General features: G+C 43.6%; 1 protein-coding gene across 3 annotated transcripts in view; it reads left to right on the top strand.

Annotated features, from left to right (window-relative positions):
- Positions 1–19,330, top strand: part of LOC138582953 (uncharacterized) — a 1,114,886-nt gene that overhangs the window by 5,876 nt on the left and 1,089,680 nt on the right. For all 3 annotated transcript variants that reach the window (XM_069654750.1, XM_069654749.1, XM_069654751.1), the window contains one exon: positions 19,056–19,166. In XM_069654750.1, coding sequence (XP_069510851.1) covers positions 19,056–19,166 — 111 coding nt within the window. Of the gene's footprint in view, positions 1–19,055; positions 19,167–19,330 lie in introns of those variants that run through there.

The following is a 19,330-nucleotide window of genomic DNA, read 5'->3' as shown; positions in this document are numbered from 1 at the left end:
ATTGTTAAGAATTTGCGTGGCCTGATGTACAGTATGTAATTATGTATGATTACTATCATATCATGTTGCGTCCGTATGTTTAAATAAAACAAAACAAAATACTGATGGGACAGACCCATGTAGTTTGCATATTTTTATTTATGATCCATTGGTTGTTTTTTGCTTCATTATTTTTCCCATATGTTTATTCCACACACACTAGTTTTTGTATGAGCTGCATTGGCGATTTGATTTGGCACAGTAAAAACGTCTATTAATATAACAATTATGGACTTGAGGCTGTCAGTGGGGGGAACCCCCTCCCAACCCGGGGATGGCATCCTAACAGGTTGTATGGCTGAGCCAGTCCTACCCCAGAGGCAGAGTGACGGTGTTTGTATGGCCCCAGACCCTGAACCCCCACTAGTGCACCAAGTATACCTGTGACCTTGGTACCGCGGTCTATTGCACCATGCCCTGCAGCCTCATGTCTGGCAGAAGTTGTCTTCAAAGCGAAGACGCTGAACACTTTCTTGATGACCTGCAAATCGCCAACATTAATACCAACTTCCCAAGACAACAGGTGGGCACCAGAAGCAGCTGGCAGAGAAGGGGAAACAGCCACAGAAACCCTGCAAACATCCATGTGGGGAAAATGGGCAGGGCTAAAGGTTTAAAAAAAACAAATTGGACCTTCGTACCTGATCCATGGAGAAAAGGAAGTAACAGTTTGGCCCAAGAGGTCAGGTGAAGACAAAGACCAATGGAGATGGCGAGGAAGATATCTAGGAGCATGGCCCTGGTATAAAAGACTTGCATGGTCAGTAAGGGGTGAAGGATGTTTAAGTGAGGTCAGGAGAAAAGGTGGTGTACCGAGAGATCAGGCGGAAGTTGGAGGGGAGTGCTGAGGAAGTCTTGGAGATTATGGAATAAAGTGCAGGTGGGGTATTATGTGTGTGAGACAGAGAGTGGTACCAAGTTTATGAGTGCCAACTGACTGTTGTGAGAGTCAGTGTTCGACTGAGTGAGAGAGGGAGTGCAAGGCAGGAGAGAGTGAGAGTAGGGGAAGAGTAGGAAAGATCGTTCGTTTCAGAGTGAGAGTGATTTAAAGGGGCAGAGTGGGGGGATGAAAGAGAGGAGACTGGTTTAGAGGGTGAAGGTTAGAGAATAGGCAGGAATAAGAAGAGGGTGAGGGACAGAGAAGGAGGGAGGGAAGGGCGAGGAAGTCCAGAGGGAGGGGCAGTTTAGAGGGTGAGAAAGAAAGAGGCAGAGAGGAGGAATAGAGGGGATGGAATAAGGGTAGAGGGGAGACAAGAGGAAGGGGGGAGAGGAAGAGAGGTTTAGGTTAGGTGGGATCAGAATTGAGGACGACGGAGAGAGTTAAGGAGAGCATGGTAGTGAGAGAATGAAAAGGCACACCTTGTCCATCATTACCGTGGGGAGTATATTAAATAGCTTGTCATTAGAAATTCCCAGTTGGAGTTTGGTGGAGGAGGCTTTGGCCTTTAGGCCCTCACTTGAACAATAGATTAGTAATAAACAGTAGGGGTTACCTTTCTCTAGACCTGACGTACAGCCATCTGGGCAGTAGGGAAGTCTGGGATGGGGTGAAAGGAACCCACGGGGAGGTCGAGTGTAAACCAGGGAATGTCCTTACTCAGGAATCCAGTATTGGCCAACTTCAACTACCTACGCATTGTGCCGTGTTTTAAAGGCCATCTGTTACATAACATGATCTCAACAGCTGGAACATGTAGGGAAATGTCACTTCTGCCCCACACCCCCTTGCCACCATGACCATAGAGTAAAAGATGGCAGAGAAAGAATGGCATGCCCCCTGCACTGATAAGGTTTCAATTGCTAATGATATGCAATATTCTGACATATTTCTCTGTAACCCATTCAGTTCAGCGAAATTTGTAATTGCAGGCCATTACCAAAAAAGAGTATTGAAGGTGAAAATGTAACTTGCTCGTCCGTTTGCTCCCTTTTAGAAGACATGTGTTGAAATCCCTAAGCTGTTCAAGCGCACATAAGCACAACACGTCAAAATCCGATATAATGCACTCGGCCAAAACCTTGCGCATAGGCAGTGTGGGGTTCATTTAACATCAAGCCTTGGAGAAAGCTACAAGGAAAAAATAAAGGACACTCCCTTAGTTGGTCCCGTATAATGTCAAAGGATGCTGCTAGCTGTGATGGCCTGTAGCTATATGAAGAAGTCTTGTACGAAAGTTTATAATTTCTGCTAAAAATGGCCAACACTGCCCCATCAAATGCATCATTCTATTTCTGTGAAGGGCCAGTACTGTCCAATTAAAGACTATGGCCGCTCTTCCTGGTTGGTAATAGCCTGGAAACCAATTTGAAGGCCCAAACGAAGAGTCCACTTGTGCAGGTCTAAGCACCCTTACTATGCAAAACCTAAAGTATTATAGTGTTATAGATGAAATATGTTCATATAATGGTGCACATTGAGTAATTGTAAGTTGATGTGCAAATAATTGAATCCAATTGCATCCATATCTTACACAACATCGTTAAATGCACATCTGTAGTACTAATGCATGTTGTAAATCCAGATAAACAATGTATATTAACTGAACGTGTTCTAGTACATCTTTGAGGAGAACATGTAATTGGAATGCTTCTAATTAATCAATTATGGGTTCAATCAGGCCTCAAAATGTGGATTTGCCACTAGTGATTGGCAAGTGATAATGGATTCTTGGCTAGTAAGAAAGAAAGGAATGCTTTGCTCCATGCGTGTGCAGAAACTACGGGCTATGAGACATTTTACACCTGGCCTAGTAGCTTGAGACATTTTAACTCTGTGGTTGAAGGATTCCACTCCAAAATCAGGATATTAAAGCGATTTACCGTTTTATAAAAAGTGGGAACATTATTACTCCACTGTGTCAAAAGATGACACACCAGTAAACCAAAACATCTTTCAAGGAAGATAGTAGCTAATTATTGATATTGGCTTGCAATTACAAGAATATTCATTCATTCCTCAAATTCTTAGGCAAGTGGTATGGTAATTCAGTACCCAATCCCAATTATGAGAACTACATGTTTACAAGAGAGCCCACCACGCAAGAAATATCCCCTTTAATAAGGTTGTTATTCCAAAGTGTAGGAAAATTGCTTATCCACAATTCCTTTTTGAGCGATCTGAAAGATTTTCATAAACTTTGTCTCAAATGTGTTCCTTTATGGAAGACGAACAATGATTTACTTTACTTTATAACATAACACGCAACCATGGACCCGTAGGCTTATGGGCGCACAATCAGGAGACAGACATACAGTTATGACATCAGCCTAGCTCAACAAAGGCCTAGGTGATCATCTGACATACATACAGAATAAAGTAATGACATCAGGCAGGCCCAACAAAGGCCTGGGTGATCGGCTGAATTAAGGAGGGGGAAGTAAGAGAAAAGGAACTTTACATTTTTTCCTGAAGACATCTGTTGATTTAGTATCTCTTGGGTCAAGCGGAAGGGCATTCCAGTCCCTTGGAGCGGCTTTCACAAAGGCCCCTTTCATTGCTTTACTGGTGTTGCATGTGGGTATCTTCAGTTGGTACGTATTGTTGGATCTGAGAGATCTGGCATTAGATTGCTCAAATGTTGTTTGAAAATGGTGTCAATTTCACAATATTTATGTTCAAATGACCCTAATCACCCGGGGTGGCCCATTGACTATGCTTTTTACTTGAAGCAAAACATTACAGCCGGAGACCACTAGGGTGTTCAGCTGTAATGTCCTCTTGAGCAGTGAGCTTTTCACTGTGGGGCTGGATTTAAGATCATTCACCCTCTCAAATGTTGGTAAACTCTGCACCCCCTGTTGGTTTCGCGACCATCAGTGGAGTGTTGGGTGAGAATGGAAAGGTGCCTGCGGTCTCCATGCACCTTTAGGGACAGCTGTGGAGTGATCCCTGGTGGATCTGCAGGCTATTGAGCCTCATGTACTCTGTGGCAGCAGAGTGGTTGTGCGACAGGCCGGGATGGTGAGTGATTCCTCTAGCACTGCGATGGCCCATCAGTGCATTGGTGGGTGGTTCCCTTCTCCAGAAAAGGGAGATTTATTTGGAGCAAGTATTTGGCTACCAGTGGTGGGGCATTGTGGTAGGGTGGCTGAGCTGAGTGGACTGGGCCCGGCAGCCCCAGTGACAAGCACAGTCCCCCAGCTGAGAGCTTGCCCCACTGCCTCATTGTTAGGGCTGCAAGGGCGGTCTGTCTTCTTGCAAATGAGTGGCTGATGACATCCCCTGATCCAAAGTGTAAACTATGCCTCCATTCCTTTCAGAGGCTCCCATCAGATGGCACAGTAATGGAGGCTTTTGTGCAATTGAACACCATTACTCCAGCGCCAATACAGGAACAACTTTTAAAGCCAGACATTTTACAAATGCTTTGGGAAATCTGTGCGTGTCATACAGAGTTTCAAGCCTCAGAAGCGGAGTTGAAAGACAGTGGACCTCATCAAAAGTTGGGCGGTATCCTGGCGGTATTGCCGCTTGGATACCGCCCGGGTTAATAGCATTACTTCCACCCGGTCCGGCGCTATTAGTGCCGGCTCAAGGGTTGGGCGGTAATGGGTATTCCCCATTGGGTCCTTTGGACCCAATGGGGCATTTCTGGCAAAATTAGTGCCGCGCTAATAGCGGCCGAAAATGGACATTAAATCTTAAATGCTGCGGTAATAGCATTACCACTACATTTAAGGGCTACCGCCAAACTCGTGATGAGGCCCAGTGTCTCGAAGATGGAAGATAGAATGGAGCCTTTGGAAAATAACCAGCTGTCCATGGACCTGCTTGAGATGAAATGTGAGGCAAGAATAATCGATATGGAGACGCAAACAAGAGAAATGGAATTACAGCTGGATGATATTGAGAATAGGGAAGACGAGATGCAACCTATGTTTCCTAGGTGTTCCCACTTAAGCAAGGGCTGTCCTCCGAGAAAGTGTAGAAACCTGTGAAAGAAATTTGTGAACTCTCTTATTGAGGGTGGAATGGGCCTCATGGACTAGTGTGCAGAATGGTCCGAGAGACATCGTGGTACACGGTCATTATGACACACAGGCAGTAGATTCTCACAAATTCCACAGGAAACTAGGCATTCAAATGTAAACATAGAATACGTATCCTTTAGAATCTCTGAATTCTGACTAGCAGGAAAAGGCAGGAACACAGACCCCTCTCGGAATAGGTGCGAAAAATATGGATCAAATACAAATTGGGCTATCAGTTTGCCTTAATATCGGTCCGGATTGAGCAGATTGAGCAGACCTCGCACAATCTACCAGCCCACTCCCTTTGGTGAGGAGATTTTGTGAAAGGGCGAGTACCAATAGCATGGTGAGTACGGGTATGTTTCAAACTTTTAGTTTCACTGAACATGGCTGGTCTTTAGGTAGCTGCATTGCACCAAAAATGAAATGTGCTTATGGTGACATGCACCATTTTACAGAAAACACTGGTAAATATGTTGTCATCCGCCACCATGGGGCGCGTGCATTTATCTTGGGAGAGTATGGTAACTAAGATCTAGTGGGATTTTTAAGAATTTACAAGGCCTGTTGAGAATGCGGTTCTTCATTCTATCATGGTGGGAGAGTTGCTATGGGTATTGGAAACAGCTTTTCCACAGATGGTGAAGAATCAACCGGTCTTTGGTACTTTGTGGGAAGGGGAATGCTGCCGGTCTTTCTACTTGGCCCTCTCCTCTGAGTTGTATCTGAGCTCCTTCATTTACATGAGGCATGGCCAGTGCAAAAACGGGCATTTTAAAAAATACCCCTAATCATCAATTTTTGCAAAAACACCTGCAAAAACTGTTGTTTTTGCAAAAAACATAATTTTATTTTACTGAAAAAAACACAAACCAGGTTCTCAAAACTGTTTTTTGGCGCAAGTGATAAGATGCGCTAGTGCATTAAAATACTTGCGCTAAAAAAAAAAAACAGCAGCACAATCCATAAAGGACATGTGAATGGGTGCATCTTATATTCAGAAGCCCTTTTTTACACTTTTTTTTACACTTTGCGCATGTGTGCATCCTAGATTCACAAACAGAATGCACTTTTAAATGCACAGAAAACATAGGCAACCCCTGCGCCGGCTTGGTATGGGTGGAAGGGGGTGTGCATTGCATGACCTGGTCTTTCCTGATACTGCTATACTATTGTTTTTATTTGATTAAATATGACTTCAGTGGCATAAACTGCTGCGATCTCACTTGCATGAGCTCTAGAAGCACAAAACATTTATTGATATACATTCCCTGGAGGAATCTTAGAAATTTGCAGAATTTCAGTTTTCCTATATCTCCAATTGAAGGTGGTGATGTTGCAGGAGAAATGGAAACCCAAGGTTAGGAGACCACTGGTTGCATTGGAATCAATGATAGATGACTTTTCTTATTAGAAAAAGGGCATACTTTGAGAATATATGCCAAGATAGAAAGGAAATAATCTGGTATATCTGCTTCAAGGGAAATATGGGAAGGCAGGGGCGTTGCTAGGGGGGGGGGGCTAAGGGGGCTATAGCCCCTGATCTTTTGGTTGTAGCCCCGGATAGAATCTCAGGAGCTACAGCCAAAAGACTAGCTAGCCCCCAGTCCCAACAGTACCGACATCAGCTTAGCCCCGGGTCTTTTCCAGACCTAGCAACTCCCCTGTGGGAAGGTGATTTGGGCTAATCACTGGGCGCATACAACAGGGGGCGCACTGTTAAGGTGGACATGCTTCTAATGCGATTGCTGAATTTTAGGGGGTTTGTTGCGTTAAATCTGATCACCTTGACTCTGTCTGTTCACTGAATTTCAAGGGTTTTGTTATACTAGTGTTTCTTTGGGGCCCACTAGCCATGGCCTTCGGCTGTGGCCACTGTACATGTTGCACCAATCGGTTTCTTTAGGGCCCCACTAGCCATGGCCTTCATCCATGTCCATTGTCCACAGCCTTTGGCCGTGGCCAATGTGCATGTTGCACAAATAAGTTTCTTAGGGGCCCACTAGCCATGATTTTTGGCACAGAGAGGTCCATTGCCCTCTGCCTAGGAGATGTAATCACTGTAGGTGTAAAAGAACTTTTTTTTTAATTTCACTCTCTCAACATTCCCGCTGGATTACCCCGATAATGGCAACAAATTACAGCAGCATTGAACTCCCCATGCCTGCAGGTTTTCCCAATAGTGCTCGAAAATCCAAAACCCTTCATTGTCCTCACAGGCGCTCGCCAGGTGTCCACCTTCTCTTTCCATGGTCTGCCCACTCCCCACAATTCCTTCATTCCTGGCTCTCTCCTGCCATTAACCCCTATCGCTGTTTGGTTTGTGTGCCGCATTTTCTTATCCTAGGTGGACTTGATGAAAATGTCAGTGCAGAATTTCAGGGTTTTTGTTGTGTTAAATCTGATCACCTTAACTCTCTTTTAATAAATGGCTTTTCATGGAATTTCAAAGATTTTGCTATACCTTAGTTTCCTCATGGCCCACTAGCCGTGGACTTCTGCTGTGGCCACTGTACATGTTGTGCCAATAGTTTTCTTTTGGTCCCACTAGCCATGGATTTTGTCATGGCAAGTGGCCATGGGCGAACATGTTGAATGGTTTCTTGAGGTCTCACTAGCTATGGCCTTTGGCCATGTCCTATGTACGTTACGTGTTGCACCAATATCTTTCTTTTGAGCCCACTAGCCATGGCCACTGGCCATGTCACACGATTCATTTGTTACCAAACACCCATTGCCCCATTCCCAGTAGATGTAGGCACTGTAGACATTAAACCTTTTTTTTCTAACTCATTATTCCTGCCATCATTTCATAGTTATTTCCAATAAAAGAAATTCCTGCGGTAGAGTGGCGGTTTGCCGATTCCTGTGATAACGGGATAAATTGCTTAGAATTAAAGTCTTCCACGGCCTCACTGGCACAGAACGTGTGTCCCCCTCCTTTTTGCCAGGTCTCCTCACTGCACTCAGTCACTTTTACCCTACCTACTTCTCCCATTACCCCATCACTCATCGCTTCATGTGATTCACATTTGTTTCTTATCACTTTTTGCGGCGTTGCTGTCGTAATCTCGTGAAATTCACGCAGTCTTCCCCTGATAAATGAAAATGTTCTACCTGTAACTGGTTCCTTAAACCACCCCCAATTCCCCAACTTCATGTCTTCTTTCCCACTCCCAGCCTCTAGCATGGTGTGATTGCTATTTCTATTTATATAGCGCTTACGGCCAGGCAATCTAAGCACTCATTCAAAACAATCAGTGCTCTCCTAGGAGTTACTACATGAACAGAATTGAGTCTCTTTCTAATTTTGAGAGTTGTGAGGGCTCAGAAATGAGAGATTGGATAAAGGCCTTTCTGACCCTATACAGAAACTAAAGATCAGTCTGTACCTCGTCATCAAAATGATGCAAACTGTCCTTGTGTCCAGAACGTACCTGTACCTCACACTAAAACAAACAGTCAAAGGTGTAAGATAAGTGTCTGTTTTGATTTAGCAAAAAGTGTGGAAAAATCAAATATGAACATTCAACAAACAATCCTTGAATACAGGAGGTGGGTTCCTTCCCTAGGATTGTTTCAGGTAGCGAGAAGTGTCCTTTTCAACCACTGGTTCCTTAAGAATAACAGAAATGTCTCTTTCACACAACAACTTTTAAAGGATGGCAAGAATGGCAAGCGCGTCTTTTCATCTTTTCAAACAATGACTCCTCAAGATTAGCAGAAATGTCTGTTTCAGCCAACACTTCTTGAGGATGGTTTCCTGGTATACTCCTCTGCTAGGAATCCTTCTGGGTTTTGCAGATCCCCTGGTATACTTCCCTGCCACGTGTCGTTCTCCCAAAGGCTCACTGCCTGATGTACGTCTTTCGCCAGGACTTTCTACAACGTCCTCTTTCAGTATAACACAGTTGTACTCCTTCACTGTGTACTCCTACTCACTCCTCTTCCCCCCACCCTGTGCCCCATCCTGCTTCCTTTCTTTTCAACTTCTTGCCCCTTTCCACTGGAACCCTCTCCCTATCCACTCCATCTCCTCCTATTCCTCCTTCCGCACTTCTCTAAAATCTTACCTCCTCCAATTATCATCCTAACGCCTTTGCTGTCTCTCTCACCACGGTCCTACACCACATCCTATGTCTTTGATGCCTCTCTCACCACAGTCCAATACCACTCATGCTATGCCATATTGTTCATGTAAATTGTTCCATATACTGTTTTCTGATACTTGATTCATATGTTGTTAATGCTTGTTATGTATTCTCTTTTGTCCTTATGTAAAGCGCTTTGGTGTAAATCGCTATATAAAACTTAATAAATACAAATACATATACTACTTTGACTTTAGGTACTACTTGTTCCAACTTTTCCCATAGTGACATCTTGTATATGGAGACTTATACAATATCTGTCTGGTAACTTCTTCACTGGTATTTATTTGCTTGTGGCAATGCTTGTTCCAGTTTTCCCCAAATTGACATCTCATACATGGAGACTTGTACATATATTGCCTTTCAACTTCTTCATTAATGTTCATTTGCTGGTGATATTTACTCCAACTTTCCCCATATTGACTTCTCTTATATGAGGACTTGTGTAAATCTTGTATTTCCAATTTACTTGGTCGGTATCGAAAACAGGTTTTCAATTGTCCATGTTCCTGTCTGTATGCCCTGGAGTCCCCAACACCTATGGTCCAACTCACCGGTGTTTGATGGCGTTTCCGTCTCGTGGTACGCTGATGCAGAAACGCTTTCACTCCGGGAAGGCTTTCAGTTCCCTTTCCTGTCCGCGTTCACGTGCCGGCAGAACTGCTGCTATTCCAGGAGACTCCGCAACAGCCTCCCTGGTGTTGCCGGTCCTTCAGCAGCCCTCTCACAGCACCCGCTGTGCTTATCCCGATCTCCCACCTCCAGTAAATCAGGCACGCAAGCGTTGCTTGTAAGAGCCTGCCTCTCTTAGCACTGTCTATTACTGTGCGTCTGCCTTCAGTTCTGCTTCTCGCTGTGCATCTCTTTTCTCCACCTGTCATCTGAGACAGCTGCTTGGCTGAGGAAATGTCTCGAGGAGTTAGGGGTATGGATGACATCCAATTGGCTAAAGCTTAATGCTAGTAAAACCAAGGTCCTGGTTGTGGGTACCACCTCTCCCCACTTGTTCTGGACCGTCGACTTCTGGCCCTCTTTTCTTGGCCCTCTCCCCACACCTGTCCTATCGGTCAGGAACTTGGGGGTTAAAATCACTGCCTCCCTGGCCATGGAGGAGCAGGTGGCAGCGGTCTATAGGATTGGCCATTTTAAGCTTCGGGTCCTGCAAAAGGTTCTTCCTTTTATTCCCACAGCATGCCAAGCCCCGGTGGTCGCTGCTCTGGTATTGAGTGTACTGGAATATTGTAATTCGCCATACTTGGCGCAACCTCACTACTTGATCAAACGGTTACAACCTGTCCAGAATGCAGCGGCCAGGACTATCCTTCTCCCCCCATTCTGAGCACATATGTCTCCTCTGCTGAGGCAACTGCATTGGCTTCCCGTTGCAGCTCTGATTATGTTTAATCCATGTGCATTGTACATCAGGCTTTTTACAGTATTGGAGCAGAGTATTTGCAAGCTAAATGTGTGCATTATGTGCCCACTCGCTCTCTCTGCTTCGAGTCGGCTCTTCTAGTAGTCTTCCCTCGGTTTAGGTTGGCCCGTTCAGGGGGGCGTGCTTTTTCTGTTGTGGCCGCCAAAGCCTGGATCGATCTTCACCTTGCTTTTCAGTGGCAACTGAAAACAATATTATTCTAATAGCACACATTTATTGAAACCTCCTTCATGCTACCAGTGCCATGATGCCTTTGGACGTACGTGCGCTCAACAAGTTCTGATAACATAACGTCAATGGAATGTATTCCCCAGGTGTGAATGTCTTGTGCAGCTGATTTCCATTATGACAGCTGACTGTTTGGCTTGGGGTTTCCTTCAATCCATATTAACTCCTTCTTCCTCTTCCTCGTCTCAGTACTTGAGGCTTTGTGGGAGCTGGAGTCCACATGAATTTTAGATCTTTTAAGGTTGTATAGTTTTGTATCTTTGTTTGAATCAAAAACATCATAGACAGGAGATTTTAAGTGAGTTTTATGCATACATGAAGTATAGATGGTGTTTTACTTGGATTGCTTTGTAAGAAGGGGTTTTGGAGTCTTACAATGAGAGGGATTTTTGAAGTGATAACAAGCCATCAGGAATGTAGGAATTATAGGGTCTTCTCTTCTTCATTTGAAAGGGAAGAATACTGTGTCTTTCCTGATGAGGTCACCAGATCTCCCCGACAGCCTTCTCCTCCCTTGTGATACCACCACCAGGGTCAAGTAACGACTGCCGTCCCCTGGCCACATGGGAGGAAATCTTAGGCTGAGGATCGGTGACAACGCCACATGATTCATCACAGAACGTTATTCGAGTTTGTAAGGTTGTGGGGGAGTTCATTCCAAAGTTTGGTCCAAATCTGCCTAGCGGTTTTCACGCTATGGCTGTTAAAAAACTGCACCTTTCCTCTATGGGAAAATGAATGGGAGTAGGCTGAAAACTGAGTTTTTATGTATTTTTAATGTTTTATTTTGTTAACAAATTGTACAAAAATGTCCAGCTTGTGGGCAGGGGCCCTTGACTAATATTTTGTTTTAAGAATGTTCATCCAAATCCATGCAGCAAGTCAATAGTTATTAGCTCCTGTCAGCCTCTCTGCTGCAAGGCACCAAGACTGCTATAAAGGTTTTAAGGCGCAAAGGGCACCCCATTCTCTGTCAAATATCTCTGTCAAATATTTAAAAAACTACTGGATGGATTTACCCCAAACCAGTCAAGGAATTAAGTCAACGCTTTGTGCCCAAGTTGTTTCTTACTTTGTCCAGCTCTACCAAGCAGCTTTTGTGCTACGGCAGTTCAAAAACTGCACTCTTTCTCTAAGGGAATAGAAATGGGCTGGAAACTGTGGTGTTTTGTTTTCTTAATAACTTTTTCATTTTATAACATATTCCCAAAATGTGCGGTTTTGGGGGGCCTTATTAAAAAAAAAAAAAAACTTTGGGCCTGATTCATGGAACATTTTCCTATGTGATTGCGCCATTATAAAACACTTGCATGAATCAGGCCCTTTGTTTTGAAAATGTCATCCACATCCATCCAGCAAGTCAAAAATGATTTGCAATAGAATTATGGGGGAAAATGGTTTTTTAATTTCTGAAAAGCCTGTCAGCCTCTCTGATGCATTCTGGAACACATATATAGCTATAATTTTGGGAAAAGGGGACACCACCTTCTCTGTCAAATAACGCCAGAACCCTCCTGGAAATGGAGTCAACGCTTCATGCCCAAGGTGTTTAGTACTGGATCCACTTCCGTCCAGTGTTTTTTACTGTGCAGAAGTTTCTTAATAACTTTCATTTTTTAAAGAATCTTTCCCCCCAAAGTTTCCAGTCTGGGGCTGTGGGGCGGTGGGGAACATGACTAACCTTTTTGTTTGCAAAATATCAGCCAAAACTGTCGTGCAAGTCAAAGGTAGCAATTCAACTTTCGGGTTACCTATGGAACTTGATACTCATCTTAATTATAGTACTTAACTTCGTCAATTCAAGTATCTACCAAATTAATGTTTTGATCAAGAACAAATAATAAGTCTAGTTCAAGTAATTGGCAAGTATTGTCATCAATCGGTGTACTTGTTAGATTTAATGCTGTATTCCTATTAAGAACTTCCATGGGTGTCACTTCTTTGAACAGGTCAAGATTTGAGATGAATTCTGTTTCCATGCCTGTTGTTCTCTTCCTCTGCTCTTTTTTCTCCCTCAGTCTGCCACATCTAGTCCTAGAGTTTTTTCTTTTAGACACTTTGTGCTTTTCTTTTTCGGTGTAAATCATCCCCATTGCCTCTAAAAAGTGTAGCTTATTTTTCCCATTCGTTGAGCCAGACATAAAAGGGTGTTACTTTCTTCTTCTGATGAACTGATATATGAAGATTCTGATAATGAGGATCTTGGAATTGCACTAGCTTGAATAGGTGCAACATTTTTATAAATGGGATCATACTTTGTAGCCAAAGTGTAAATTCTGCCGTAAATTAACAGTCTCGTCACAGTCTCGTTGGAACCCCCTGGGTCTTACGCTGCTGAGCTTCATCTAGATAGTTTCAGAGTTTCTCATTTACCTTCATGTTGAAAGAATTCACCATATCTTGATATGATGCGTGCGTTAGTTCTTCCGTAAGATCTGTTATTTCTTGAGTTAACTGTTTAATACATTTTTGCATATTTAATCAAGATGCAAAGCATGGGTTTTGAGCACTCAGACCAAGTTACCATTCCCTTAGCACCTCATTATTCTTCTCTTAGCTTGGGAATGTGAGAATGTAAAGGCCCCTAGGAATCATCTTGGCATCAATATACCTTTCCAGCGCAGTAGATTATGTGATGAATCCTGTGGAATCATCACTGATCCCCAGCCCAAAATCGCCTCCCTTGTGGCTAGGGGACGGCAGCCACTACCTGATCCTGATCCTGGGGGTGGTATTATGAGGGAGGATCACATGGGAGGAGATGGCTGTCAGGGAGATGTGGTGATTTCCACAAGAGGGATGCAGTATTCTTCTCCACAATGTGATGAAAGCTCTACAATTCGAAGATCCCGGATGGCCTATTGTTATAATAACATCCATCTAAATGTAAAATTCCCCAAACGCTTCTTTTCAAATGGCCTCGACTGGATACTATTCATACTTTACAAATACCAACCACACAACTAACATCTCCTATTCATGATGATATCATAATAGGCAAGAATCCCAAACAGAATCTCTTTGAAACCTCTAATAATCCCATGTGCTCCAACTCCCATAGTGCTTCAGGTACTGAGACGAAGAAAAGGAACAAGGAGTTAATGTGGATTGAGAGAAGCCCTAAGCACAACATGCGGTTTAGTTGTTGTAGAATGAGCCAGCTGCACCTCACATTTAAAGATTACTTCCACGACAATCAGCAGGTGTGTGTGGAGTCTGAGAGAGTAGGCGCAGTCCGGGCGAAACGAAGGGCAAAGGCTTGCTGGAGTAGACCATGCGGCAACTGATGGGTGCTTCTAGGCTGCTGGTCATCAGCCTGTGGTACCGGCATGGCGAGAGACCAGAGGAGCAAGGCAGGCTTCAGGGAGAAGCCGCAAGGTAACCAGCCACACCCAGGAAGCTGTACTGGTGCGATGAAGGCAGCCCTGTTACCCGCAAGTGAACGCAAGAGCCAGAAGAACACTGGAAACGGGTCTGCCAAGCTGGTGATGCCATTTTGGCCTTGAAACTTCATAGCAGCTGGTGAGTTATCCTGAAGATAGGGGAAACATATATATAGCTACCTGACTCTGACCCTGGGTGTGGCTATCTGCGGGAAGACCACGTTGTGGGAGGATGAACTCTACAGAGGCAGTAAAACAATGAATTTAAATAAACCTTCAGATGTTATTCTTAATGACACCCATGTGCCTTTGCAAAATGCCTGTCTGGCTTATTGTGACGCATATAGAGAATTCCAAAGTTTTCCTGACAACCTTATTCCCCCACCCCTTTAAGTACTGAGACGAGGAAGACGGATGGAACAATGAGAATGATCAGAACTGGAAAGCAAACACCACGGTCTAGTCTTTGGAAAGTGTTAACTAATGGTGGCAAGTTTAAAACACTCACAGCTGAAAAGAATACCAGTGAAAGGCAGAGATTGCAGCAGAACGCAGGTTGTGCGAATGTTGGTTGGAAAACCTGAGACGAGCACACTGTTTAAGGCAGCACGGGAGCTTGTCCAGATTGGCGTGCAGAGAGACCGGGCCAAGAGAAGCTCACTGCTTTATTGCTACAGGCACTGGAACCGACCATAAACAAAGGCAGAGAAAGCAGGAGCCAAACAGCTAACAGGGCACATCCCCAGTCAGCAAAAGAAGACTGGAGGTTGCAAGCAACGCCAGAGCTGCCCGGTAAGCCCTGAGAGAGCGAGTGGGTTACCGGAGCGCTTGAGACCGAGTGTCCTATATTATTAACAGGGAGAGAAAGCCCAATTATAGTAATTGGAGGAACTGATCCGACCTGTTATAAGAAAGGGTTGGTGACCCAAATTTTGGAAAGAGAGATTGATACAAATACGAATGGGTTAAGAGAGGGTTGGTGATCCAATACTGAAACGCATTATTTCTTGGATGAAAGAAAGATTGGAGCAGAGAATGGAAAAGCCCTGGCAGGAGAGTAAACCAGGTACTGTGTGAGTGCAACCTGCACCCCAAAAACAGAATTATGATATCCTAGTAGGAGAGCAAAGTAGGCACTGTGCCAATCTGGTACCCGCACCCAAGAAACAGAACTGTGATATCGTGGCAGGAGAGTAAATCGGGAGTGAGAAGAGAAGTGAACCTGAAACCGTTGAACAGTAAGAACCAATACAAAAGGGAAGACGCATACCCCTTTTATGGATCAGTAATAAAGTCGCAGTACTCTGGCAGAGAGTACACAGGGGTAAAAAGAGGAACAGTCAAAGGAAAAGGGAAGCACAATAACCCATTTAAGGTTAATTGAGATAGAGAGTGGGATAAACTAAACATTTAAAAGAACTGTGTATTTAAATGAGACTCAAGGGAATAGTCTTCCTCCTTGAACTATGATAAAGTGACATTCAAACTACCAGAAGAAATCTAGGGGAAGGGAAGACCTCTTTCCTGTTGGAACTCGGAGAAAGCTACAAGTACCTAGCTTACGCTTTATATTGAGTTTAGTGTGGAAGGGTCAGTTTAGGGTTTGGACACAACAGGACAGAGGCCGCTCTTTTGTTTAACATCCTGACACAGAGGTTTCTTAGTTTTATTGAGGCAGGGAAAGCCCTCTTAGTATTGGGGATAGATTGGACTTCTCCCAACCCCCTTATTATTTTGTGATAAATTAAAGTCTATGGCCAACACTTAACATGCCTCTGTGTCCGAGTCTTACTCTTGATCACTCACAAAATATATATATATATGTTTGCTAGATGAGCGGCAGTGCCTTTTTGGGTGGAGGGTTCATGGTCTTTGAAGAGTAAACATGCCGGTTTATCATCTAATGCTAAAAGCAGAATAAGTGACTGCCATTCTGAAATACAAAAAGAGGAGAGAAATGTATCTGATTGCATTTAAATCTCTGAGTTGGCTGCAAATGACAGTTCGTCTTGTAGGGGAGTTGGGAAGGAAAGAGTATCAATGGGTTGCTTAGGTGATAATACTTTGGACTGTTAGAAATGGGATTGTCCCTAGAGAAAATGTCAAACATAACTGTGCTTGTTTTCTTGTGCAATGATGCAGGTTATGAGTCTAAATAATGATTGTTAAGAAAATCAACTTTTTAAGATTTCAGGGAATGTAGTTTCTTAATGAAATGGAGCTTGACGAAGTGGTCGAAAAAATAAGCAGATTGAGTAACCTTTTGAGGAAAGATCTGAATGTGATGGTGAAACAGAAAGCCAAGTAGAGCCATACTAACAATAGAAATGATGGGCAACAACTGGGAAAACTATCTCTTGTGTTGCACATTTGCAAATGTTTATGTGCACCTGCATGATAAAATGGTAACATGTTTTTGGTTAGAGAGGTAACCACCATACCAAGTACCTGTTTCACTCATGAGTAGACTGAGAATGTATTGTCATCTTATTTGGGAGTTTTATAGAACGCCAACATTTCAGGAAGCTGCTTCAGAACGAGCAAAGAAATATGGAATGAAGGGGTGAGTTTAAGGGAAGAGATGGGAATGAAATAAAACATGGTATTCTCTGATTTTCTTTTTTTCTTTTCTTAACATGATCAAGGCATGTACATTCTGAGTAAACAATGCAAACGTATGTGCAAACCTAAACTGTGTAGGAAATAAAGTTAAATGATCTTACATTTTGATAGTTACGTCGGTAATTAGACTCCCTGAGAGTTGTACAATGCTTTCAGTAAGGTCGATGCATAATCCAGGAATTGGGTACAACATAGATCATACCTTGAAGGACTTTTTCAAAATGCCATGAATTGTGTTCTTTTTTAAGTCTGCGAAAGGATCAATCCAGTATTAAGGGGTAGTACATTTTTAGATACAAAGCCTGCCAATGTTTTTCTTCCAAACCTCTTGCTCTTGTGACCTGGGAAGGCCAATATGTTGTGCTTTACTGATCATAAATGTTTTCGTGCTGCCTATTTGATGGTACTTGAGTTGAAGTAGGCTGGTCCAAAGAGGATCGGATCTTGTGAATACGCACACACCATGTGTTGTTCAAACCAGGAGCCAGTGAAGGACTCTTGAGGTAGAGGAGTTAAAATCATGCAGTTTTAGAAAGGAAAGCATTCTGGCTGACTAGTTCTTTGACATTTGCGGATGGTGTGCAGGACCCTTGTTCAAGCCCGTATGAATCATTTTCTAGTTGCTTAATCTTGACCTGGCTAAGGCCTGGCTTGTCAATTCAATTTTCCGTGGCGTCTCCAGGTAAGCAGTTATTTATTTTGAGGATGTCTTTAGTTTTGCAAGCAGATGAAGGTGGGATCCCCAAAGGGTGCAGAGGGTGTGGCCAGTTGAATGGGACATACAAAGTGGTGGGATTTCCGAAGCAGATGAGCTAATAATTATCTGTATTCAAGCAAAACTGTGAATAGTCTGATCCTGGATAATGTGCGTGCTTGAGATATTGGGATCAGAGCCATTGCTGGCCAACAGGGTTGCAATGAGAACCCTTGAGTCTTTAGCATACATTGGGAAAGTGTCAGTGAAGGGTTCCATTAAACCAGCCAGAGCTATGACATATACATTAAAAAGCCTGGGGGAATTATAGTGCTCAGAGATAACCCTTAAGGGATTTGGGAGCTGGGGAATTAAAAATGCACAGATTTTTACTTGAGAGGTGCGATTCTGATGGCAGGTAATGATGAATCATTTTACCAAAGTGGCCATCCGCTTGTGTAGCCTCATGATTAATTGGACGGACATGGTTGAGCGCATCACAGACCACATGTAGATATAAGCAGATGAGGCCAACCTATTTATTCCTGTTAGGAAACTCGGGATCTTCTCTCTCATGAAGAGAAGGTATTTCCCAGTGCTTTTCTAATAGGGAAAACCAGTTTGATTGAGGTTGTCTTATTCACTATATGCCATCAGTTGAGCTGTATTTACTTTCTTTTGGTTTACAAAAAAAAAAAGAATTTCAGTTCAGAATTTTACAGTTCAGAAACGTTATAGGGATAAACTGAAGTCCACCATCTACATTCCAGTGTTCCGACTTCCCTCTTGATACATGCCAAACATGTACAATGTTTGTACTAGGAATTAAGTTTTTCTGTCCCACTTCAGAGCCCCACCAGAACTTTCTGCAATGTGTAACAAGTGTCCCCCTGTAGGAAGCAGTTACACAGACACATGTATGATTTTCAGGAAAGGAAGAAGCGGCGTAATCCTCCATCTGTATCTGGAAACTAAGAGTGTTTTCAAAGGGAGAAACCGGAAGGATAAGTCAATTTATCAATGCAGAATAGTGCTCCATAGTTGAAGAGGGGTTTAAAATAGCACCTTGTAGGAACAGACTGAAAGAGAAGAGTACTGTGTAAGGAGAAGTAATGCACGGGCACCACAAGACATTGGGGATTTTAATCTCCACGTACCTATATGCCTGAAGAGTGGTTCAGAAGGACAGGTTAGAAGGAAATAGGAAGACATGGGAAGGTTCAGTCACAGGTCTTTAAGGGTGTGGGGAGTTTGACCCTTCAGCTTGTAAATTAAGAATATGTGCCTATCCGATGGGACATTTGGGCACTGAGCTGCGGTGGTCACCTGCAACCAATGATTTTCTTCCAGCTTGATATTGCTGTGCATCATCTGTGGTGCAGCTATTGTCCCATTGCTCCAGCCGTCAGTCCCTATTTTGCCTTCATAAAGTGAGAAGACTCATTGATAGTTGGGGTGTGACTTGTGCATTGTTGTGAAGATATGTATGAACTGTCTGGGTGGTTTTACATCTCTTCCATCTGTTTCCACAGCTTGTATCCTGAGCATGCAGGCAGAAGGATGCTGCCCTGTCACAGATACCTCACTGCATCTTGCCTCCTTCTGTGAAGTCCTGGAAATGATCCTTCGTAAAGGGATGACACGTGAGTGCGTGCTTCAAGCAGGGATGGGTTTGGGAGTGGGCAAGGAGTGAATGCCGCTGTTTGGTTTTCACCTTACCCTGCTTGCCGGAGCCAGTGTCTTCACCCTAAATTCAGAAGCTGCTTGGGCATAAAGCAGAAATCATCAGCAGACTGGTGAACCTCGC

This window comes from Ambystoma mexicanum, chromosome 3q, assembly GCF_040938575.1.
Source record: "Ambystoma mexicanum isolate Mex_15411 chromosome 3q, UKY_AmexF1_1, whole genome shotgun sequence".
Classification (NCBI taxonomy): Eukaryota; Metazoa; Chordata; class Amphibia; order Caudata; family Ambystomatidae; genus Ambystoma; species Ambystoma mexicanum.
Note: the sequence above shows the minus strand (reverse complement) of the source record. Positions and strands in the feature narration are given on the sequence as shown.